Here is a 25,920-nt window from a genome sequence, read left to right on the forward strand (position 1 = left end):
TTACAGCAACAGGTCCTACTTGCTAAAACAGGAGATACCTGATCAGTGTTCCAAGATGATGAAAATGTCTGTTGAGCTACAGAATTATGGAAACCTAAAGCAGGTCAGTGGAGGAATTAAAGTAATACCATTCAAAACTATTTCTGAAACTATCTACAATTCCAATTAGTGAAGTTGCTACAGCTCTCAATTAATGTTCTGATATTGGCACAACAAAACAGAGGTTTGGACTCTCGACAAGAGATGGTACTTCAATAACAAATAATATTAGCACCTGAGTATTCTTTCTGATACACAGTAGTATATTGGGTTTATTAGTACTCCATATTATATATGAATATAGTACAAAGATATTCCACAGAGTATAATGAAACCAGTGCATTTTGCTAGTTTGACACCATACTGACAGCTCCAGCAAGATCATTGGTTCATGATTAAAGTGATATGTAAGTAGAACTGCCCATGCTATTCATTTAGCAAACAAAAAGTACAAAAACTCATTTGCTTTACGTATATCAACACGAAGAATCAAAATAATTAGCCACATGTATTGGAAAAACATATTCACTGTATATGCAATAAATATTAAAAGAATCTGGGTTATTTCTTCTACGCATTAATACAAGTATTGAATAACGCAAAATCTGTACATGTAAACAGCCACACTTTCACTGAGTCAAAAATCAGAAGGGAATACAAAGTTCACATTGGTATTAGGTACAAACAGTTAAGGAACTGGATTCTCCTCTTCCCTGTCAAAATTAATCAAAAGCACCGCTATTTTGTTGTTTCATAACAACATCCAGTTTATTTGCTGACTGCAACTCTATGACATGAAATTCTAGCCAGTTGATGCTTATTAATTCTTTCAATTCTATAGAGAATACTTGCAACTGTATGGTTACTATTGTTCAGTGTCATTTGGAATGGTTTCCGTACAGAAAATGGCTTCCATGTGGGCAGCATTTTCTGCAAAATGGTACAGTAGACCAACAAAAGTAAACAGCCTAACAGCAAATTTTTTTTTTAAAAAAGCACTCAAAGGCTTAAGATCTTTGAATGATAACTGTGTAAGTACACAGTCTTTGAACTCTTCATTATCCTTGTGCAACAATTCAGTGACTTTAAGTTATGGCTGAAAAATACTTAGTGGCCCCCCCAATTTTACTTCTGGAAAAGGTTACTCACAGCATCAAAGGGGGCTAAGATTGTCTTTTGCCTATTTTTTTTCAGTCTCTTTTCTGGAACTGCTAAGGACAAAAACCCACACAGAACAAAACTTTGCAACAGCCTGTACATTAAAAAATATTCCCCCCACCTTTTTTTTTAAAAAGTTACTCTGTCATACACAAAGCACTCAGGACAATTAGCTTAAAACATAGGGCAGAGAACATTACCTGCTCTTCAGCTTGAAAGAGGTCCCAAAAGTATATGAATGAGGTTATATTAAGCTTTCATCGATTTTGTTTTAAACAACTATTTCAGTCTTGACTTCAGTTCCAAATTCATTCAAGCTATTAGTTTGTACAATTGGGCTGTTATAAGGATGGTAGCATTTTCAGTATGAAGTATATATATTTCTTTAAAAAATTTTAAACATACCAAAATGATCTTTTGGTACAAAAAAAATGGGTGAAGGCTAAGATGTTGTTGCAACAGTAGTGATTTAAAGCTTTTCACAAAGGGTGTGTTTGCTAATGAGAACTGTTAAAAACCAGATTGAACTAGGAGGGAAGCATGTTCCTTCAATTAATGATATCGTGACAGATGTAAAGCATCCTGCAGTGGCCATAGCAAAATGGACTCAAATTAATGTTATTAAATCAATGCCATCACCTTTTGAGGGGGAGAACTCCCCATTTCTACTTTTGTAGGCTTTTCCTGAAGGTCTGGCATCGACATTCTATTCAAACAATGACTTCAATGTCGGAAGTGTCTTCTATTTACTCTGTCAAGCTCTTTTAAAATTTTTTATCAATTTTCTAAGCCTTGAAACTTTCAGGGAATAGAAGGTCGGCTTATGTAATCGATCTTCATAATTTAATGCTTACAATCGGTGAATCTATGCTACCCCATCCCCCAGGTCTAATGTATCCTTTTCCAAGATGTGGTCTAACCAGTTTTGTGTAGCTGTAGAGGGGGAAAAAAAATCCTTTTGATGTTTTTTTTATTACCTTGCAGGGCTCAATCCAGAAACATTGGTTATGTATCTTTATCTTTGCTATATAGTGTTTTTTAACTTTTTATTTTCTAGCTCTCTCGATGCAGGCAAACACTATTGCCCTTTAATTATTTTTGCACCTGTCTGCTACATTTTTAGTGAGCTGTGAGGTTGGACCTCTAAGGCTCCCAAATGTTCTCTTTTGCTTTGGCCTTGGTACAAAAGATTATGGTTGGTTGTAGGGTGGGGAGAAAGACTTGCATAACTCTTTATTACACTGAACGAGGTGTGTGGTTGCACCACAATCCATATCAGCAAAATCTAGTGTGCATTACCTACTGCTTTAATGATGATTTATTTCCTGAATTTGTTTGTTATTGAGTGCATAATAATTATCTTTACAAGTTAACATGGATTTTAAGTTTTCCTGTAAAGCGAAATCTCAAATCATTTTGATGTCTGTTTAGCGAGAATTGTCCATTCTTAAAATGTTCTGGTGCACATTGGCAATGGTCAAGTTGCAACCAAATTCCAGCAGCATTTTAAGTGATTGGAAGAGGGGGAAACTTATTGACAGGCTCTGATGGTGCAGAATGAATAGATAAGTGGCAGTAAGGCATTCAGAATAATGCAAATCTCTTTGTGTGATTTTATTCTACAGTTGATAGCATATGAATAATGAAGGGAAAACTGAGGTAGAAGTTATTTCATAAAATGTCTTTTTACAACAGTGGTTAAAGATTAGTAAGCCAACGCATTTGGGAAGGAATCTTTCTACAAAGTACAACTGAGGTTTATTTCAAAGGTCGAGCACACTATTTTTCACCAATTAAGTCTGGTTGAAAAGATGTAGGAGTACTGTCCTTTTCAAAAATGTGTCCTTTGAGTCCTTCCACCAAAACGGAGAGATTCCCACAGTAAAGCAGGTTGCAATAGAATTCTTTGGAAAGCTGACGTCATATGGTAGCACGTGGTAGTTGAAAGCAAATCTCCTATCAAGGGTTTACTGCTAGCATTTGAAACTCATCAGATGGATATTTTCCAAAATTAATTGGTTCATCCCTGATTATTGACCTGAAATAAATCCAAGCATCACCACAGCAAAATAAAACAAATCAAACCAGAGGTTAATGCTTTCTGAGGGGTATCTTATGAAAATATTGATACAACTTGGTGTTAGTGAAGGAAGTTTAATCTTTTGATAACTAAATTTAGTAACACTTAATTTTTTGCTGCTAATGTTAACTGTTAAAAACAGAGATAGAGAAAAGTATAAAATGACAAACTAGCTCCTGATTCACAGTATTTATTCTTTTTTTTAAAAAACTGTAAAAAATTTACCTTGGTATAAATTGTTACCTGAGTTCTGAAAGATTTCATGGTGCATTTTCCTTTCCTGAAGAGATTAAAAAAAAACTTGCAAAGATTTAAAATTAAGCATTTGGCAATGAATAAAAGAAGTTATCTCATGTAACTTCATGGGATGATCATTATTTTAGGTGGTTCTCAAATTCCACTTCAAGTACAAGAACATAAGGAGCTGTACAATATATCCCATAGGGTTAAATTTTAGTTGTTTAGAGAGAGAATATCTATATTTGCTGCATGCACTTTCTTTACACTTTATTACTTCTGATGTTGAAACGTGGGTAGGTCCATTCTCTGCAAGCAGTTGCTCTCTGGTTTCACAGATGAGTTGTCTTAACTGCATTAAATTTCAGCTGGAAATTAAACTGATGTGAAACCTGCTAAACCTAAAACTTGCGCTTTGTTTTCTGATAGATTCATTTGTAAAGAAAGCCTATTCTCCTGTCACTATGTACAAAATAATATTACAAGCTAAAAATCTTGTATTTTTCTCAGGCATGGGCTGAAATCAGAACATAGATTAAAATTAGTATTCGAGCTTTGTACAATGAAATAGTACCCACCTGTGTAGTTATTCACTTGTGTGGAGGTAAGCACTAAATGGTCTGCATGTCTTTGAAAGTGCACTTCATTGATTATGGTTGAAATATTTGTTCTTTCACGAGCACTGTCCTCTTTTATACAAGCTGTACATAAATTTCACCCAAGGATCTATCAACGCATCTAGGTTTGCCCTAATGTAAATTCCATGAGTGATCAAATTTAGTATCAGGACATTTTGTGTGTGAACAAGTGCCTTCATTAGTTGTAGCAGCATCAGACTGCAGCCTTCACTGTGGAAAGTCGATTATTTCGTGAATTTAGAGTTTAATAGGATCGGGGGGAAAAAAAAGTACTAAAAAAGCTTTGTAAATTGGTGACCATTTCATGCTACCATCCTCATACTAAACTAATGACCAAAATGAACTCTAAACTAATCTAGATGAATTTCTCTGCTCTGTTGTTCTTCCAGAGGCCTGGACTACGTTCTTTCTATTAGCAGCATTACTGGGTATTGCACCTGGGGACTGAATGCGAGATGGTTTTTGTATGGCAACTGGTCATGAACTACAGCTGCCAGTGAGAGGAGCTGAGTGAAATATGTTCAATCTTTCAGTTTATGCTGCCAGCTAAAGGTATTCTGAGTGAGGTCCTTGGCTTGAAGACACAAGACAGTCTCACAGCTCTGTCCTGATGAAGGTCTGAGGTTAAAGGTTGGTGACATCATCACTTCCATAGCAACAATGGGTTAATGGCCATCACGCAACAAGAGGAATCGCCTCCCAATTGCCAGTTTTGAACTGGGTCACTGCAGAATGTGGGGTTTTATCACTCGGATTGTTCTGACAGGAGTCAATTCTGTTGTAAAATTAGGTTTTCCAGTTCGTCTGCAGAGCGAAGGAGAAACGCTGCTGATTCTCTGTAGCCAGCAATGAGCTGCCGAACTGCATTAATTTCTGTGGGACTGAGCTGTGCTGCTGGTACATTCCTGCTGTTGCTCGTATTGGATGAAGTCGAATTTGAGGCCAACGCCTTCATGCTGAGATCAGTTGGGCCTGAAAAGATTTAAAAATAAATTCAGTTATCTCTTGTATTAATCATTTTAATATCCAGTGCTTTTAATGAGAAACTGGTTTTAGGAACAAGGGGGAGAATCTCGATGGTGAAAATTTGAAATATGCAAATGATTAACACTTAGCTCCAGATCTGGTATCTCATAAGAAAGGAAGTTGCTCACAACTACAATTCATCAATTTGGTGGAAAAAGTCTCAAAAATTAATATTTAATTTTAGGCTTATAATCTCCAAACCATAAAATGTTTTAAAACATCAACTAAATTATTAAAAAGGAAACATGCCCACTCCTAAAGGACTAGCGGATCCCCACTTTTCAGGGTAGTTGATTATGTCATTTGTGCATCTAGAGTTCTTTTCCATTATAGTAAATCATTCTTCTCGTATTAATTTGGTTTGAAATGGACAAGTGCATCCAGGTCAGAGTTCGATCCTCTCAGCTCCCTTCAAACATTTGGTATCGCCTTCCTCAGCCTGAGTTCCTTCAATAAAGTTTGCAGAATCTGATGTATTTAAATAGCTCCCCTCAGTTCTGCATACCAAATAATTAAACAGCAAGATGTTACTTTGGGGGTGTAACTAATCTTCAGTGCTTTATTGCCTGTAGGTTCTCTGCATGGAAGGTATATCCTATATATAATTAAATATGACAGTAAAACTTAACATATACTGCAGGATAACAATGGCTGAAAGCTTGCAACGGATCCCAGTTTACCCATTTGAAGCCCATCAAAAACAATTCCCTGGATACAAATGGTGTGAAAAGCATTGTAAAGTCGATGACAAGTTCCTGTTGGTCAATGCTAATTGGAATAAAAAGACAATTACATTACATTCTAAATAATGTAATACTAGATTTAGCAATTTCCTGTTTAAAACTTCTCTCAACACTTGAACCAAAGAATTTACAGCGTGAAGGGGTGCACAAGCACAAACTTACCCAGGTTATAAAAGTCTTGCGCCACAGAAAAAAATGTCCTTCAGCTCACCACGACCATTCTGATTTTAATATTACCTCCTTAATCCTTTCACAGGATGGTCTTGATACCATTATGAAAACTAACAGGGAACAGATTATACTTGTCAGCACCGCAAATTATAATTTGCTGATCCAAATGGTAGCATGATCTTAAATCAGCTATTTCTACATCAGTGTGGGATTATTAATTTCTGTCTTACTGAACTATGCATCAAATAAATCAATTGAATAATTAGGGCAACTCGGATTGTTACATCAGGCCTCTGTTTTCTGTATTTACTTCCTCATTTACTAAATCTGTTACTCCAGTTCAACCAGAGGAAAAATAGAACCACCATGTTTTCTTGTGTGTGGGATGAATTATATATTACTAAAGGAAAAGATTAGAATTCGGTTTAAAATAATATTCAAAAGGAAAGGCTTTGTTTTTTTTTTGCTTCTATCATTCTTTTCTAACTGCATGTTTTCAATATAGTAACTTAATACCAGATTCTGAAGAATTCAGCATTTTTTGTATAAAATAGATGTGCTCTCTCTTCACCTTAAACACTGAACTGCAGACAGAAAAACAACCATCTAATACTCAGCACATGAATCAACATGATATCTCTGAGCTGGCTTCAAGATTTACTGTATTTTAGCCCCTCCATGTTTAGCGTGAAATTTCAGGAAAAAATTGTTTTAGTGTATTTACCTCATTCATTTTGCTCAGGGGTCCCGTCGCTCGGTCTCACCCACAGTGCTTTGAGAGGAGCAACGAGCCTGATCATCAAGGCGCTCCCCTCAAAGCACCGCAGGAGACAGCGAGTGATGGGATTCCTGAGCAAAATGATTGAGGTGCAGGGGCGGGTGGCCAATACCGAGCGGCCTGAGCAGCTCGCTCACTGCCAACCCGCCCCCGCGCCTCATTCAATCTGGGGAGTTGTGCTCGTCGAACAAAGACAGATCATCGAGGCCCGGCGCTCCCTTCAAAACACTGTGGGAGGGAGCAACGGGAAGGAGAGAGTGAACGAGAGAGCTGGCAGGAAGGAGAGAGCGAGCGAGTCTTCTTACAGGGGGAAGTGAGCGTTGGCGACTCTGGAAAGCACGGATGAGTAGTTTGAGTGCTTTCCTCCTGTCGCCATCTTGCAAAATGGTGGCACCAAAAAGTCACTTTCACATACAAGACCCGGGGTGGTTTTTGAGGAAAAAAAGGGGGCTCCTGTATGCTGTCCTTATTGGATTTCCCTTTTGTCCAGTGGACATGAGTAGAATTTGAGCCCACGGATTCCAATGCCACTTTTGATTTAGAAACTAGGAGAAAAATTGGTCCAGTGACCTCTTTCATTCAAGTTTTCGCATCCTGTAATCCGATGCCTTGCAACGCGTTGATGCTACATTGAGCAGGTTCAGTGAGCTGTCGTGTACACACAAGCTCTTAATACTTGAACTTGGAAAGTTACAAACATCAGTCCATTAGCTAAAAAGGAAAAAGAAGAAATCAGGGGTACCAAGTCTGTCAATTTAACTTTTTATTTAGACATATAGCATGGTAGTAGCCCATGCCGCCCAATTACACCTACTTGATCTACAACCCCAGTACGTTTTGAAGTGTGGGATGAAACCTACGCAAACACAGGGAGAACGTACAAAGCCCTTGTCTGTAAGGCAGCGTCAGATTAGAACCCATGTTGCAGATGCTATCAAATAAGGAAGAAATTTCTGGAGTTTGTCATTAGTTATACTGACAAATGACATCTATTTAATCTATTAGTAGATTTCATGGATTGCATTCAGGGGATATTTGATAAGGGAATCAGATGTACTGTGGAATAGAAAATGGTTAAAAAGCAAGAGATCATGAGTTATGGTGATCTGATTTTTTAAAAATCACATTACTGATACCAGCTACTTCATCTAGATTTATTGTATGATTCTCAAAGTTCCAGAAAAATAAAATTGCAGATGCAGGAAATCTGAAATTAAGAGAATAGAAAATGCTGGTCAGGCAGTATCTGAGGAAAGCAGCAAGAGAGATGACCATTCTGGCCCAAAGGTATTCATCAAAACTGGAAAGAGAAATGAAGGTAGGGGAAGGGTAGGTAGAAAAAACAAGGGTCAAGAACATTTACAAAGAATGCAAACATTTGAGGTTGGTTGAGTGAGAAGTGTAGTGTGAGAGAGCAGCCAAATCTGTACCAACAGATTGAGCAGAACTACTGACATATGCCCAGAAATCATGGAAGGTGATTCACTGGATACGTCTATTTATGTATTAAAATAATACTTTGAATATTCAACTTGATTCATATTCCTCAATGTACAAAATGATTTCTCTATTCACGAGCAAGGTGAAATACCAAACCCTTCCAAATGCTAATTGCAATACAGCACTTCCAACTAATAGGATAATAATTAAATAACTTTCTTAAGTCTGTCTTAGTAGGTCTCCCTTGTGTCTATTTAACAATCCTCATTAAACTTAAGTACTTTAAATGGAGAAACCGTATATTTGCATAAAATTTCAATGAACAATCTCTGGAAAAAAAAGTTCCATAAAGAAAATAAAATTGCTGTGGTCTTGAGTTTTAAACTCTGAAAATGCTCAGAGTTATTAACCCCCCCCCCACCCCAAGTATTTTTAAAAATTATACATACATCCCTGTAACAGGCCAATGTGGCTCTACGAGTCCGACCCGTCCATTTTACACCCCATTAACCTACACCCTGGTACGTTTTTGAAGGGTGGGAGGAAACTGGAGCACCCGGAGAAAATACAAATTCTTTACAGCGTGGGATTTGAACCCACGTCTGGTCCTGATCGCTAGCGCTGTAAAGGCAGTGTGCTAATTGCCAACCATGCTGCTATCTGAATATGCCAATATGTTCTCATTTAGTTTAATTGATCCAACTAACTGCTCAATTACAAACCAGTTTAGAGTAAATGATGACAGAAGATTTTAATTTCAATTTTTTTCCCCCCAATCGTTGGATACCTTAACTCCAGGTAACATTCAGTATAAATCAGTCTCCTATGCTGTTGCCAGGTATTCATCCTGACAACTCAAACAAAGTTTTTGCAAACATGCTAATGCAGTCTAGAAATCCTCAGAGCTCATGGGATTCCTTGATGGAATTTGAAAATAAGCTTTCCAATGAAAAATTCCTTTAAAGATTCATGGTTCGCAAATAAGTTTTTTTTCAAGCAAATTCATACCTCTGACATCTGCAAATTTTCTGATTAGCATATGAATTCTAGTCATTTTAGCTCATGAAACTCAACTCTGAACATTTCAAAAATATGAATTGAAAGATGCATAATTTCTGTGTGAAGATAAACATTTGTTGCTTGCTTAGTTTAATTTATTAAGTCATTCAGTCAAAGCTATTGTAATATTTCAGCCAAGTGCATTTCACTAATGGGATATTTTTAGCTGTGTCTAATGAAAAAGTGAACACAGAGCAAATGTTAATTTCAGTAGCATCTGATACGCAATTGATGTATCTACTCATATCGTAAGAGACAGGATTATTAGTCACCTGAGCACTGCCACCCTCATCCACATCACAATCCAAAGCCTTACTGAACATGATTACAGTGAGATAAGAACAGTCAATTCCAGAGATGCATTGCTTTCAAAACCCAGAATGTTATGTCTGCCTGACCCCCCCCCCCACCCCCCACCAGCTCAACTAATTACATTTTACCAGTAGGTAGGTGACAGAGCTGGGGCATCTCATCTTGTTAGAACTCCAGGAGATTATTTTTTTTGTATAGTGCAAGCAAATAGAAATGTAAAGAGACAGAGTTAGTCTACAAATACTCGTTTTCTTCATTTAAATAATTTCAAAAGGGTCAGTCCTGTAGGATGGACACATTTCATTATTACCTGCTATTGAGAATGTCACAAATACGTTCATATCATATTTCTCTGACACTTACAAACAAGCATTTGAATTAAAATACAGGTACTCCCCAACTCATCTGCACATACAACTGATAGTTTAAAAAAATATAAAAATTACGTAGTTTCTGTTGTATTTGACAAACTATAACAGAGATACAGGGGGTTTACCTTGTTGTTCGGCACCTCAGGGTCCATAGGCTGGGTGCAGCCATCTTGATTCCTGTGCCCATGCATGGTGGGTTAGCATATTGGAGCATGCGCAAGAGTTAAGGGTGCTAGTTCAATAATGTCAGGGCGCCTAACTCTCCCATATGCGCCAACCGAACTCCAATACGCAAACCCACCGCGCATGAGCCAACCGAAGTCTAATGCATGGGCATAGGAATCAAGATGGCCGCGCCCAGCCTATGGATTTCGGAACACTGAATAACGAGGTGAGTATGCACATTTTGGCTCTTACACGCCCTGTATCCCTGTTATAGTTTGTCAAATACAACAAAAATCTACAATGAAAAATATTTGATTAAAAAGTTTGCTTTTGTTGATGATCTCCTTTTTCTTTCTTTTGTAGGTGGGTAAGGGAGGAGGGAGGGTATTAGTGGGGTGGTTGGGTTTTTTTCATATATATATATATTTAATCACATTATGTTTATATTAATATACTGTCATCAATGTTATATGTGATTTAAAATTAAAAATATTTAAAAACGTTTGCTTTAAGACTTCGGTACTCCACACAAGCAGGCAAAATACTGACTTATGACCATTCTGACATCCAACCAATCCTTTAGTCCCAATCACAGTCGTAAGTCGGGGACTACCTGTAGACCATATCAACACCCCTCTTAAATAGTTGGAAAAATTATATGCAACCACATTAAGAAGATGTATCATAATTTTCTAGGTGTAAATTTTTTGTTCTGTTTTATTCTTAGAACCAACTCTAATCACAAAATCCATATTGTGGTGTATTCTCACCAAAGGCCCTGTCTTAGAAAACAATAGATTTAAACAAGTGGAGTGAAGAATCTGCCCTTCACTTCAGCTTCTGAATAACATCTCAGGCAGCAATCTGAATTAAATTTTAAATGCTCAGAATACTACGGGGCGAATCTGAAATGATTTTGTTATTTAAATTTTCTTGCGTTATTTTGCTATCTTTGATTGAGGATTTTTTTTCCCCTAACCTAGCACCCTGAATTGACCTATTTTCTAACTGCTTTCCCTTCCTTAGAGGTAGGTGAGTGTCTCGACTCCATTCATACACATCCTGTTGAGCAACTTAAATCAAGTCCAGTAACTCATGTGGATCATTAAACTATGAAATAAACAAAAAAATGCTCAAAATACTCAACACACATTGGGTAAAATGAAGTCAGATGTAGGTCAGATCAATTTTCTTGCCTTTTTAAAAAAATTCTATTTCTGATGCAGAATCAAGGTGAGTAAATTATCATGATGGGAAATTGTAAAGTATGGTAGGAGCATTGATGTTCCAGTCCATAGCTCCCTATACAGCAGTGGAAGCCAGATCACTGGGAGTATTTAAACAAGTATCTCATTAGTGAGGGCATCAAAGGACATGGGGAAAAGGCCGGATATTGGAACTAGTGTAGAATAGCTTAGTGTAGATTTACAGAACAGATTTGATGGGCCTCGTGGCCTGGTTCTGTTCCTTTGTCTTGTGATCTTGTGAAACTGACAACATAAGTGGATAGGATGATAAAGAAGGCACCTCGCATGTCTGCCTTCACTGGCCAGGGCACCAGTGTAAAAGTTGGCAAATCATGTTACAACAGTATAAAACCATTGATTAGGCTGCATTTGGAATATTATATGCAGTTCTGGTCACCACATTATAGAAAGGATGAGTCTTTTGAGAAGATGCACAAGAGGTTCAACAAGATGCTGATTGAATTGGAGTGTATTAGCAACAAGGTAAGCTTGGACAAAATTGGGTTGTTGGCTCTAGAGACTGAGGGGCAATCTGATTAAAATTTTATAAAGTATAAGAGGGGTCGATGGTCAGAATCTTTTTCCCAGGTCCAAACTTCAAATACTAAGGGAGATAGGTTTAGGGTGAGAGAGGAAAAGTTTACAGATGTTCAAAGTTTTCCATCCCCACCCCCACAAAGAATGCTAGGTAAAATTTCTGGAGATAACTCAGCAGGTCAAATAGTGTACTTTATATAGCAAAGATAAGGATCCATAAACAACGTTTCGGGCTTGAGCCCTTCGTCAAGGTATAACAAAATGTAGACAGGCACCTGAACAAATGCTGGGGTGGGGTAGGAAGTGCAGGGGAGAAGTACAGTCCCACAGGTGGATAAGGAAGAGAGGGTACACCAGCTAAGAGAGCAGGGGGATGAAAAGCTGGAGGAAAGAAGGCAGAGGAGATGGGAAAGCAGTAAGAATGGGGAGTAGGCTAGCAGAAACTGATGAAGTTGATGCTAATCGGTGGGAGAGTGCCCCAACATAAAATTAGGTGTTACTCCTCCAAGGTATGGGTGGTCTCGGTGGAATAGTACATGGACAGACATGTCAGCATGGGAGTGGGACAAGGAATTGAAGTGGTTGGCCACAGGGAGACCCTCGTCACTGATGCGGACAGAGCAAAGGTTTTCAACCCTTCAGAATGGTAGGTGCCTGTCAGGTTTGGGAAAGCAGATTAGGTAGTATTACGTGTTCCCATTTTCAGTTCATTTTCATTTTTGTGGGACAGTCACTTTGAGAGAACAAATTTAACAAAACCCTGCAGGCTTTGGAGTTTGACTGTGAGCGGCTAAACAGGCTGAGGACAGCATATTCCTAAATTGGATATACATCTGAAGAGGAAGGGGCCCTGGAAAACCCAGGTGCAGAAACCATATGACCAACAAATTCAAGACACGAAACGCCATTTGCTCAGGGCCCATTTTAAAGAGGCAGTGCTGGGGAGCAGAGCTCTTGGAAGTAATACAGCACTGAAGTGGGCTGGTGTGCGGATATGGACAATTTGTCTGATTTCTCCATGTTATAAGAGAATGAGTAGTGGCCATTTTAAGTAGACAGTACTTGGAGAAGCATTTTTTGAAGGGATACTGTGCTGACTGTGGCCTCGTGTGGTGTTGAGACAATTTGTCTGATTTCTCTGTGTTATGAGAATACCACTCTGACCAAAAAAAAGTGAAGGTCACTGTGAACAGCTGTCCCAGGGTTCTGGAAGCAGAGAAATACTGCAATTCGGCTGACCCACGAAAGGGTTTGTGGAAACTTTGTGAAAAATCACTTGCTTCATGTCCCCGACGCCAAGGGCAAGGGGGAGTTTTGAGAAGAACATTTTTCGGGAAGAATCTCAACCAGGATTTTGTGAGTTTATGAACAGACTGCCACCTTGGTCTCTCCCACTGACTTTGTGAACTTCTTTGTCTCAATTTGAAGCCTATGTGACAACACTGAATTTCTGAAACAATTTTGAACTGCCCTTCCGAGGAATTGTGCCTGAGTTGCAGTGGCTTGGATATTCCACACACAAAGTATATTTGCGCATAGTTGGGGGTTAAGTAGATAAGGTGTTATATTGTGGTTAATTAATGATTAAAGATATGATTTTAAATATAACACTGGGCTAATTTCTATTGCTGTTGCCTGGGTACGTAACAAAAGTGATGTTTAAGGGGCATTTTGACAGATACATGAATAGGCAGGTAATATAGTATAAACCAAGCACATACAATCAGGACAAGTTCAATTGACATCATGGTCTGCACAGACATCATGGGCTGAGGAGCCTGTGCTCAGCAAGCTAGTAATTATTTGAAAGAAATATATTATACCAACTGACATTATATACTTCTACCTTAAATAAAATATACCTTGCATTGTTATAACCAGACAAAGGAACTTTTACCTTACATAGGCTTGACTATGAAGCAAAGGATAATCAACAATTTCCAGCTGTTATGATATCCATACCATTGCTGAGGGTTCCAGTCTGAAAAGAAGTCTGCAGTCCTCCGCCTATTCCTCCGTAACCACGGTAACTGTAATTCAGTCCTCCATTGATATACATCTGATCTTGTGAGTATGTGGTGTGTGCGAGCTGGGCCGTCTCCCTGGCTTGTTGGGTGTGTTTATCTAGTGCAATCGGTTCATCCTGCAACAAAATAAAATAGCAAACTAAAATCAACAAATCTCAGGTCCCAGGTGAACTTTCAAGAAAGCTATTTATTCTGTATTTCCAACTGACCAGTAATCTGCTGTGGCAGCCTTTGCTGTTCATTTAAGTCTTGTTTACTTCAAATTAGGGCACTTTTCTAAAATGATAAATACAGTTTCCACACTTCAGTCATTGCTATGTTCACAACTGTCTACTGCTTTAAGCTGTTTCCATTAGTCAATCCCCAGCCTTTCATTTATACCCTCTCCGGAGATGCAGCTGAAATTTGTATCGAATGATATACACATCAAATACCCAGTGTCAACAGAAACTGCTAGGGCTTTTCATCTGCTAAGAGTATCACGTAGCATGTCAGTGAAAGCTGGATACCAGCTTTCTGATCCTTGGTATAAGAAAAACCTCATGCATCTCACTGAACTACTGCAAAAGTTATTTTACTTGGAATAACCATTCAAATAATGATCAGAAACATTTAACACTCCCCATACAGCAACCATTCAATTTCATAGTTTCTTTTTTCATAAAGATTGACATTACTGTCAAGGGGATACAGACCTCACATAACAGCTCCATCAAAACGAAACTATTCCATTCGATAACTACTTTAATTCTTCTACTGTAATGGATTACTACTTCAATAGTGTGCAGTTCAGATACATCAGAAAATCTACTCAGAAACATAATCTGTTGAAATGGGACGATGGAATGTTCTGATAAATAATTAAAGTTGTTTTAGATTTTAAAGCATTGCCTTGAGTTCACTGTGGATTTTGTTGCTAATTACTGAATAAGCTTCCCAGCTGATCTTACCACCCCACTTTAAGGCGTACTGGAATTAACCTTAACTCAAACAAGTGGCTTGTGAGGTGTATGATTTTACAGTTTAAAAATTATTACAGTAAAAATGCTGGTATCCAGCACCTACAGGGTTTAGATATCGGATAAGTAAACTTTTTGGTTGCTTAAGATTGCCTTAATTGAGATTGCGTGAATGGTGAACTAATGGGGAGGCGTTTCAAATTTTAAACTTCCATATTTTTTACCTATATATTTTCCGGGACTTTTTTTGTTTTGCTGGTTGCTTTAATTCCAGATAACAGGGGTTTCACTGTATTTCTATTTGTCAGCTCCATGAATATCTAGACAGTGTCTTTTACTGGTACAGTATTTGCAACCTGTTATGTATTTTTCCTGCCCTTCAATCGATCCTCCACTTCTAAATACCATTCTTTATCTGAGATAGGAAGCAGAAAACTGTTTGCTGGTCTTCTTCACCAGTGTAAGGAGTTGTGGGAAAAATTCAAGTTCACTGATGTCCATGTGTGGTCTTTGTGAAAGCCTAACTTCCATTCATGTATGAAAAAGCACCAAGCCTTGTAAATTACTTTTGCTGATATTAGCAGATGAATAAGTAACACATCAGAATAAACCTCCCTTCTAATTTGCAGCTATTAAAAATGGTTATAATTAACATCCATATGATAACATAGGAAGAGTAAGTTATCATCCACATTTTGGGGTCATAATTTGCATGCATCCTTGCTGCATTTGTCTCAGCTCCACACATTTTGATATCCTTATGTTAATGATTATCTGCAATAGTAATTTACAAGGCTTGGTGCTTTGTAATGCATGAATGGAGGTTAGGCTTTCCACAAAGAACACACATAAAAGTCAGTGAACTGGAGTCCGGGGTACTCCCACAAAAAAATTATTTTTCATGTGAAACTTTACTTGATAACTCCATAAACTTTAAGCAGTTCTGTAGAGGTCTTTCTATTCTTCATCTTTCACATCTTCTGATATTCCAAGTAGTTTAGAGCCAATTGCATGGTTATCAAAAGCAATTATTTATGTACTAGAGTTCAGTACATAGATAATCAGAATGAAAGATACAGTACTATTAAGTTACTTCCACAATTTAAAAGTTACAATCACCTTTGTATTTAGTTATTGGGCCAAGTACCACAGCAGAATTTCAATACTTAAAAGTTGTTTAAATGCATCCTTCTTGGTTAATGATGCTTTGGTCTTTCTGTCAGGCTGACATAATGTATTCGACGGAACATTTTGTAAACAGGGGAGTACAAATAAATCTCAGAACCAGAGTACAGTCTTGTTATGTTGTGCATGGGACTGAGAACAAAGCTCTAACCAGCCCAATGATGAGGAAGCTTGCTGGTTATGGAAGCTTGCCATGCACTTTTTGCATAAAACAACAATTAGTTCAATTCAAATCAATTACGACTAATAGATTTTGAGAAGGGTGATAAATTAATGTAGGTGCTCCATTTTTAAATTGGCTGGCAAACAAAATCTGAAACTTCTGTGGATAATCAGTTTATAAAATTGTATTGATATCTTTACATAAAATAAAACATGGAGTCTTTTGCCATTTCTAAAATGGGAGGAACAGGTGAAGGTCTTTTAAGTGTTCATCCCGAGCTATTTAAGTGTTAGTTCGTAAAGTGCCAACTACATTCTGAGCATCTGCAGCATCTCAATTCCAGGTCAGTTTAAAATAATAAGTAGCTCGCTTTGATGAACTATCCCATTAAGTAATTCAACTGGGGTCTGATGAGGGGAAGTTAGTCGCCCATGGTCTAAAGCAAAATAAATTAATTCTATGCACATGTAAACATTGTGCTTTTTATTTTAAAAAAAACTGGAAGGAAGGTAAGGGTTTTAGTTGAATAGAAAATATAGATAGCATGAACCGATCATTCCTTTGGGAACTAGCTTAATGAGAACCACCAAGAAATCCAAGAGCTAATTAACTACAAATGCTGGGCATTCTTGGATTCTGCAGCTGATGTGGACATTTTACCCCCCTCCATAAATCTTCGTCCGCGAAGCCAAGCCAAAGAAGAAGAAAACTGCTATGTCTATCTTCAATCTCTACAGCTGACAACCACAACATCCCAGGCCTAAACCACATTCCCACAACCCATTTTTTCCCCAATGGTTCTTTGCACATTATATTTAACACACAATTTTAATGTAACAAAATGCTCCAAAGGTCATTGCACAAATGTTACCTCACAAGACATTACAAATCAGATGAACTGGGTTTTAATAAATTTCTTGGATGCAAAGAGGAGAGAGCATTTCCTAATACATGCATATTTTACCATTGTTTGGTTTAAAATCCTGGGTTTCATGAGAGAATTCTAGATTTTGGCCTTTTTTAGGGGAGCAATTTAAATTAGGGATTAGCAAGAAACCATAATTAAGGATTGTAAATCTTTAAAAGGCTTATGGGGCTGAAGATGGTTTCAGAGAATAGTAAACGAGAAGCCATGAAGAGATCTGCAATGATCTGTACCAATGGTCTGTAATCGCCTAACCAATCTCTCGACTTTTTTCCTTCCTGAATTTTCCGGTGTAGTGTCTTAGGACATATTTTGCAATGTTAAAAGAACGCTGCTAGTGATCTTTCTAAGACAGAAGACAAGGTCATAAAATGTAGCAACCGTTTTAAGATAGATTAGAGTTTAGTTTGTTGTTAGACGTATTGAGCTCTGTCATCATTTTTGATTTAAAAATTCACAGATTGCATGGTGAAAACAAAGAATAAAGATTAATCAAGACAATGGTCAAACTCGATTTCTAGCATTTTCTAATAATAGCTTAGAACACTACAGCCCTCGATGTTGTGCCGACCTATATATTCCTATTTTTTTTTTAAAAAACAAACCATCCCTTCCTCATAACCCTCTCTTTTTCTTTCATCCATGTACCCTATTTAAGTGTCTCTTAAATGTTCCTAACGTTTTTTCTGCCATTTCAGGAGTCATGCAAATATTGTGGGTGAGTGGGAATCCAGCACCGGCAGATTGTTAAATGATTAAAGGTACAGGAAAGATCTCTTCTGGAAGAATGTTGAAGAGATTAGTAAAGGAAAAAAAATGAATGATTAGGAGGGTGCGAGCCATGGTAATGGGAAGTTGTAGTCAGAATGCAATGGGCATTCCCGTCCTGACCAAAATCAGGCAAGTACATTTTACTTTGCCAGCTGTGGCTGTAACAGGTGCCACAAGATTAATGGGACACAATGGTGTCAAATTTTTAGGCCAATGTGTTCAAAGACCTGGGAAAGGAATGATTGGTTATAGGTGAATGGTTATCATAAAGAATAGACTGATTGAGAACAGGTAGATTTTTGACAATGCACAACAAACAAAAAGCCAAGGGAATTGGACAGAAATGAGACAGATTTGAATGTTGAGAGCTAATTAAGTGCACAGGTAGATCAATAAGAATAAAACCTCACAGTGGTTTTGTTTAAAAAAGAAAATGAAATTATTTTTGGAAAGCCGTAACAAATTCACTCAATAATAAAATGACTCAGATTTCAGATTTATTGTCAGAGTACAAACATGACATGACAGACAACCCTGAGTATCTTTTTCCTTAGGGCGAGGCAGAATTGCCACTTATTGGCGGTCTCAATGTACACATGTAAACAAACTGTGCAATACAGAGAGGGAGAAAAAAATAATAAATGTGCAAAAGTAAAGAGTCCATAAAAGTCTCTAATTGAGTTCGTTGTTAGGGGTCTGATGGTGGAGGGGTAGCAGCTTTTCCTGAACATGCTGGTAAGAGTCTTGTGGCACCTTTACCTCTTTCCTGATGGTAACAGTGAGAATAGAGCGTGTGCTGGGTGGTGTGGATCCATGATGATTGTTGCTGCTTTCCAAAGGCAATGTTCCCTTTAGATGTTCTCGATGGTGGGGAGGGTTTTACCAGTGATATCCTAGTCTGTGTCCACTGCTATTTGCAGGGCTTTACATTCAGGGGTATTGGTGTCCCCAATCCAGTCCTTGATGCAGCGGGCCAGCACACTTTCCACCACACTTCTGTCGAAATTTGCCACGGTCTCTAATGTCATACCAAACCTCCACAAATTCCTGAGGAAGTAGAGGCGCTGACGAGCTTTCTTCACCATGCCATTTGTGTGTTGGGTCCAGGAAAGATCCTCTGAGGTAGTGTCTCCCAAGAACTTAAATTCGCTCATCTTCTGATCTCCCCATGATCACTGGGTTGTACACCTTTGCTTTTCCATTCCTGTAGTCAACAATCAGCTCCTTGGTTTTGGTGACATTGAATTAGAGGTTGTTGTTGCTGCACCATTTGGCCAAGTTTTCAATCTCCTTCCTGTATGAGGTTGCATCGTGGTATCGTCAGCAAATTTGTAGATGGTGTTGTTGTTGTCATGCTGAAACACACAGTCATAGGTGTAGAGAAGGGGGCAAACGACGCAGCCTTGTAGAGGAGATGCTCTTACTGATCCTCCTTGATTGTGGTCTGAAGGTGAGAAAATCAGAATCTAATTGCACAGTGGGTTGTTGAGTCTCAGGTCTTGGAGTTTGCTGATTTATTTTCAGGATACGATGTTAAATGAGCATCCTGATGTATACATCTTTGCTATCAAGGTGTTTCAGGGCTTTCTGTAGAGCCAGTGAGATGACATCTGCCGTAGACCTGTTGCTATGATAGGCAAATATATTTACGCAAAATTACTTTCACTCGCAGATCTTTCCTCTCCCTCTACAAAAATTAATGTATAGTCTGTCAGAAACACAAATTCTCACAAATGAGTCTCTTTAAGATCGGTGACACGACAAGCTTTATTCACAAGTCTGCAGAGTTGGACTCAACCGGCTTCTTGCCAAGTCAAGCCCCGATACGTACAGTGCATTGTTTTTTATACAATTTGCTTGTCCTTCGGCATCTCCACTACACTCCTTTAATTGGTTAGTTTTTGCAGAATCATCCTGATTACTGTTAGTCACGCACACCACGATCATTCATGACCTCTGCTCAAACCAAATTCTGTTTTTCACTCTTTATCAATCTTGGGCTCCTGCATGTCTCTCTGTAGTTAAATCTGTTGCAAGTCTGTTGTAACATTTTCCAGCTAAACTCTAGTGGTTAGCCCCCTTTTATGACTAATCATCACATTTTAACTTAAACCCTTTTTAACCCAAATTCTCTATCTATAACATAGTCTTTCAAAAATTACCATACGGTCTGTTTATACCATCCTTTTAGGGAATCTTTATAATATATCAAATAAAGTTCTCTTCCTCTCCCCCTGGTCTTTATCTAAAATCCAAGTGCTCTGGAAAGATTAAGGGCCATTCATAATAGTTGAAATGATGAGAGCATGCTTGCAGCAGATGGTTAAAATGAAATTCGAGTTAAAACTTGGGTAAAAATAGGAGACATTATGGTTTGAAGGCAACTCACCACAGAAACATGAAACATTGTTGGAAAATGGCTTTCATTTCAGTTGCTAGCGTTAAACATGCGTTAAATCATGTTCTGATTCTGAAATTTGCTTCCACGGACTTTTATGCAATTTCAAATTTCTGCCACCCATTTTGTGAAAATGGTAGCTGATTTTGCTCCTAGCTTTAATCCTAATATTGCATGTCCTTGATTCTCTTACCAGAGGAAGTATACCTTTATTAAAATCACATCTCAATCTATGATATGCAACCCTTCTCCATAAATCTCTTAATTCATTATAATATAAGTGAATCAACCCTTTTAGTATGGTACACAAGACCTAATGTATTAATCTGACTAAGTAAACCTCTTCTTGGTTTTCCAGCCCCCTACATAATCATACCTGCTGCTGGTAGGTTTCCAGTCGCATACGCTTTGCTGCTTTCCGGCTTTCACTCTCACATGCAGCTGCCAGAATATTCTCCGCCATAGCTGAGGTCAGATGAGGAGGGGTGGGCCGGGGCTGCAAAGAAGAGCACAGACAAATGGAACAGACATGGTACTTAAATATCACTTGTCAAAATGAGTAAGGGATACTGAAACAAACTTGCTCAATCACATTCTGCTTCTATAACAATTCCTGCACTCAAGATAAACAGCTTCCTTTGCATCAAACTGAACCTTGTTCAGTCATTGAATATTATAAACAATGGTTACATGCATGTTTCTTGGAAATCAGATACCTGCATTTAATGATCAAAACAACGTATTTAATTAAACAGAATTCTGTGATCTTAGTAATGAGACACAGCTCTCCTATTCACAGCCAAAATGAAATATTCTCTAAACGTCAATGTGCTCTAGCCCAGAGTATCCATTTCATGGTGCAGGATGAAAAGTACTGGCACAGAACCAAACTGTTGAAATATGACATGTAATTTTAAGTAGATGCTTAATAAAATAGTTTTGGTGATATGTTTCTTCCCTTGTATATAGTTATTGTTGAGTACTGTGTATATGGAGCTGGCCTGCCCACTGATGACTCATACCCTATGAATAAAATAAAAATTACATTTAAAGAAATAATAAAAAATAAGATAATAAAAATTAGAATACTACATCATTAAACTACACAAATTAACCCCCGCAATAATTATAACACAACATTAATCATCTAATTTAAAATTAGTCCAACCCTCCCCCCAAAATAGAGAGTGAAGAATTAATTAACAATGTTGTAAATAAAATAGAAAAAACCCCACTTACAAAAAAAAGGATAAAACTTAACAAAAAAAATATCAATACTAAAATAATACCCTTAAACATATATTTAAATCAAACATAATACATGTATTTAACAAATGAAATCCAATTTAAAACTAAGTTCAAATATTAAAATCATATATCAACCACATATCTGTTATACAAAAAATCATAATTAATAATACATAAATACAGAATTTCCATTAATACCAAGTTTCCTTTATAATTCATCGAGAGAACAAAAACATCCCTTAGAAAAACAATCAGATAAACTTTTTATTCCCTTCCCCTCCCCTTATATAAAAAAAGAAAAAGTTCAAACTCTTATAAAATTCTCCATATTCTTCATTTATAACATCTTCAAAATTCTCTATCGAAATTAACTTAATTTTATTAAACTCTTCTCCCTCAATGTATTTGTACTTAATTTTCTTCTTTTTCTTCTTATCACCTTTCCCCTCATCTTCCTCTTCATCTAATTCAACATCCTCAATTTTTGACTTATTATCTTCTGTGACATCATCCTCTTAAAAAAGAAAAAAGAGAAACCCCCCCAAAAAAAACCTGCTAATTCCCTCTCAATTACAATCAGAAAACAAAAAGAGTTTAAAAAAAATTATTTATTTAAAAAAATAATTAAAAAAAAACCTTCACTTCTTAACCCAAAAATTAAAAAGAAGAAAAAAAAACAGGTCGGAGGTCAGAACTACCTCCTCCTGTTTAAACCGCCCAAAGCGGTAACTCCCCCAAAATATTGGGTGTGAGATAACTCACAGGTAGCTGATGACTTCTGGAAACTAGTGCCCACCCAGTTCCCTCTCCCAACTCCCATTTCATTAAACTATCATCATTATTTAAACTATTTAAACTCTTCTCAAAAAAAAGATAAAAGATTTATTTTTTTAAATCAACGTTACCACTTCGGTCACCATTGCTTCCATTTCTTTTAAAAATCTGGATCCCACCTTACATCTCTATTCTCTTTGGAGACCTTGAAGGACTACATCGTTCCTGAAACTGCATGATTGGTAGAGACTGAGCAAAGTCCATAACCCCTTTAGGATTGTCAAAGAACTTTGGCTAATTTCCATCCTAAAAAATCTTCAGTACCGCAGAATACCTGAATGTTGCCTTATGTCTTTTTTTCCACAACCGTTCTTTCACAGAATTAAATTCGCGTCGTTGAAACATAATTTCTTGACTCAAATCTTGATAGAAGAAAACAGGATTATTCTGAACCATCAAAGGAGATCTATTTTGCTGGGCATTTCTAGTAATCGTACGTAAAATGGTCTCTCTGTCACAATAGTTTAAACAACGGATCAAAACAGATCTTGGATTCTGTCCTGAAAAAGATTTTCTTCTTAAAACTCTATAAGCACGTTCCAGTATTAAACCTTCAGGGAATTTATCCTGTCCTAACACTCGTGGAATCCATTCAGTAAAAATTTTTCTTGGATCTGGTCCTTCTATGCCTTCTGGCAAACCAACAAGTTTCACGTTGTTCCATCTAGATTGATTCTCCAAATAATTAACCTTTTTCGCTAAATTTTAATTTTGGATCTGCAATGTTTCAATTATTCCATTTTCATCTTGCAGTTGATCCTGTGCATCGACTAAACCTTGATCACACATTTCAAATCTTTCAATGGTTTCAAGCTTAAAAGCTCCATTAATGACTTCCGCCATCGCAATAATCTTGGAAATAAACAGGTTCACAAAATTAGCTAAGTGACTCGATTCAGAATATATCTTATCTTCAAGATCCTTAACAGACATTTCAACAGAAGTAGATTCAGGCATAATGGGGTCTTGCTGTTCCTTAGAGACCACGGGATCTTCTGTCCCTTCCCTTAATTTAGTATCTTTTCTAGCAGTTTGACTTCGTATAAAAATCCCTCTCAAAGTCCCCCCAGCAATGCCAGGAGACTGAAGATCAGAGTTCTCTTTAAGCCAAATCTCTTTAATCATCTTCACTGAATCGATGTCTGGAAAAACCGTTGTAATTGAAGATGCATTTTGCAGCGCCACCACTGTAGCAGTCGAATGACAGCTCTTTAACTCTCCAGCTGGTGGCGCCCCAGCTGATTCAACTGTCAAAGACTGAGTAACAGCACTCACAGTGGCCGTTGTGTGAAATACTGGCACCCGTCCAGCTCCTTGGTCCAAAAGCTGTTGAATGCGACCTTCAAAGAGCCTCACCGGCTTAAAACAGAGCTTCAATGCCGAACTCTGTACGTCCTCCTCTGGATCCATTCTACGCTGAGTCCTGGCTTCTTGTAAACAAGTAGGCTCAGTCAATTTCGGAAAATGTAGTTTTTTAACAGTCTGTTGATGTTTTCTTTTACCTCTTTTTTTGCATATAAACCATTAGGCACTAATCCAACACCTCTTATTATTTATAAACTTTTAAAAGAACTTTAACGGGCACTTAAAGACAAAACAATAAATCAGAGTCAGGAGAGGTCTGGAAGGCACGTCTGTTCCCTACGCCATCTTGCCACGCCCCCGGGCCATAAAGGTTGGGCCACCTCTCCCTTCCCTCCATTCCTATCCAGGCCAGCAAGATTCTTCTGTATATTAAAGCCTATCATTCCCTCGGCCTAGTCTTTGTGGTTACTGGTAGTGCCTAACAATAGTTAAAGATAATACAAGGCTTTTTAAAAAATGACATGAAAGCATGTTTGCATAGGGCTGTTGAGCCTGACAATCAGAAACAGTTTGTAGAATTTTTAACTTGACAATGATGGCATTTACTACGAAAAATAGAGGATCAGAGCTCTGGGTTTCAGTCGGATGAATTTGCTTTTTCAACTTTTGAGATGCATGAATCAGATTTTCTTTTGGAGACATTAAATTGCTTTAAATTGATTAATACCAAAATTAACACAGTGAAAGAGAGCATGTGCATTTTCAACAGTTGCATGTGTTTCAGTGCAACTTTCAGCCTTATTGCAAAAAAAGGCTGATTTAATATATTTGCCGACCATCTTTTCAGTTTTGCAGTTTTCACGAAAGCTCTTCAGCCTGAAAAGTTGAAGGCATTTTCCACAAATGCTGCCTGGCCTGCTGAAGTGTTTGCAGTTTTTTTTTAAATTTCAAATCTACAGCATTTGAATTTTATTTCATTCTCAAAGTGGGGGAAGTATGTGGCACAAGGACTCTTTGGTAGAAGACCATGGGTGGAACAGGCACTGATTGGGGCTCATCACTAATCAAAAAAAAATTACAGTACCCCTACTTTGTGCCCATGGATAAGCATGGGGCACTTTGCAGAACTCGGGATAGATATAAAGAGAATAAGATGGAGTGCATAAAGTTGCAGTGTTTAGAATGGATTTTGAAAGCATCATGACTGTTGAGGGGATCTTCACAAATGCAGTAGCAGCTGCAAAGTTTCTCATTTTAATAACATTTTCTTTGAGGATTGGAAGTGCAGCAAAGGTAAGATCCTTTTACAGAAATACTAAAATAGGGGGAATTGTGGATGATGAAGAGGGTTTTCAAAGATTGCAGAGGGATTTAAACTGCTTAGAGGAGTGGGCAGAAAGATGGCAGATGGAGTTTAATGCTGATAAGTGTGAGGTGCTTCATTTTGGAAAGAATAATCAAAGCAAGACCTATGTGGTAAATGGGAGGGCATTGAAGGATGCAGGGGAGCAGGAAGATCTAGGAATAATGGTGCATTGTTCCCTGAAGGTAGGAGTGCATGTGGATAGGGTGATGAAGAAGGCCTTTAGTATACTTGCCTATTTATATCAGGGCATAGAATATAGGAGTTGGGAAGTAATGATGAAACTGTACAAGGCATTGGGGAGGCAAATGTGCAGTTCTGGTCACCGATTTATAGGAAGAATATTAACAAGATAGAGAGAGTGCAGAGAAGATTTACAAAAATGTTGCCTGGGTTTCAGCATCTGGAATACAAGGAGAGATTGACCAAATTAGGTCTTTATTTCTTGGAACGTAGGCTGAGAGGGGATTTGATAGAGGTGTTTAAGATAATGAGAGGGATAGATAGAGTTGATGTGGAAAGGCTTTTCCCATTGAGAGTAGGAGAGAGGGATACAAGAGGTCATGGGTTGAGAGTTGACGGGCAAAGGTTTAAGAGTAACATGAGGGGGAACTTCTTTACTCAGAGAGTGGTTAGTGTGTGGAAAGGTGGTGGAGGCAGGGTCAATTTTGTCATTTAAGAAAGAGTTGGATAAGTATATGAATGGAAGGGGGATGGAGGGATATGGGCAGATTGGTGGTA

The 25,920-nt window shown here is 37.8% G+C and overlaps 1 protein-coding gene across 1 annotated transcript in view; it reads right to left on the reverse strand.

The window, feature by feature from the left end:
* Positions 1 to 281: 281 nt before the first annotated feature.
* Positions 282 to 25,920, reverse strand: part of LOC138737278 (nucleolar protein 4-like) — a 96,080-nt gene continuing 70,441 nt past the window's right edge. The window contains exons 6-8 of the mRNA XM_069888029.1: positions 20,806 to 20,925; positions 13,964 to 14,144; positions 282 to 5,124 (exon numbers count right to left, since the gene is read on the reverse strand). Of these exons, the coding sequence (XP_069744130.1) occupies positions 4,922 to 5,124; positions 13,964 to 14,144; positions 20,806 to 20,925 (504 nt within the window). The 3' untranslated portion in view covers positions 282 to 4,921. The remainder of the gene's footprint in view (positions 5,125 to 13,963; positions 14,145 to 20,805; positions 20,926 to 25,920) is intronic.

Source organism: Narcine bancroftii, chromosome 6, assembly GCF_036971445.1.
Source record: "Narcine bancroftii isolate sNarBan1 chromosome 6, sNarBan1.hap1, whole genome shotgun sequence".
NCBI lineage: Eukaryota > Metazoa > Chordata > Chondrichthyes > Torpediniformes > Narcinidae > Narcine > Narcine bancroftii.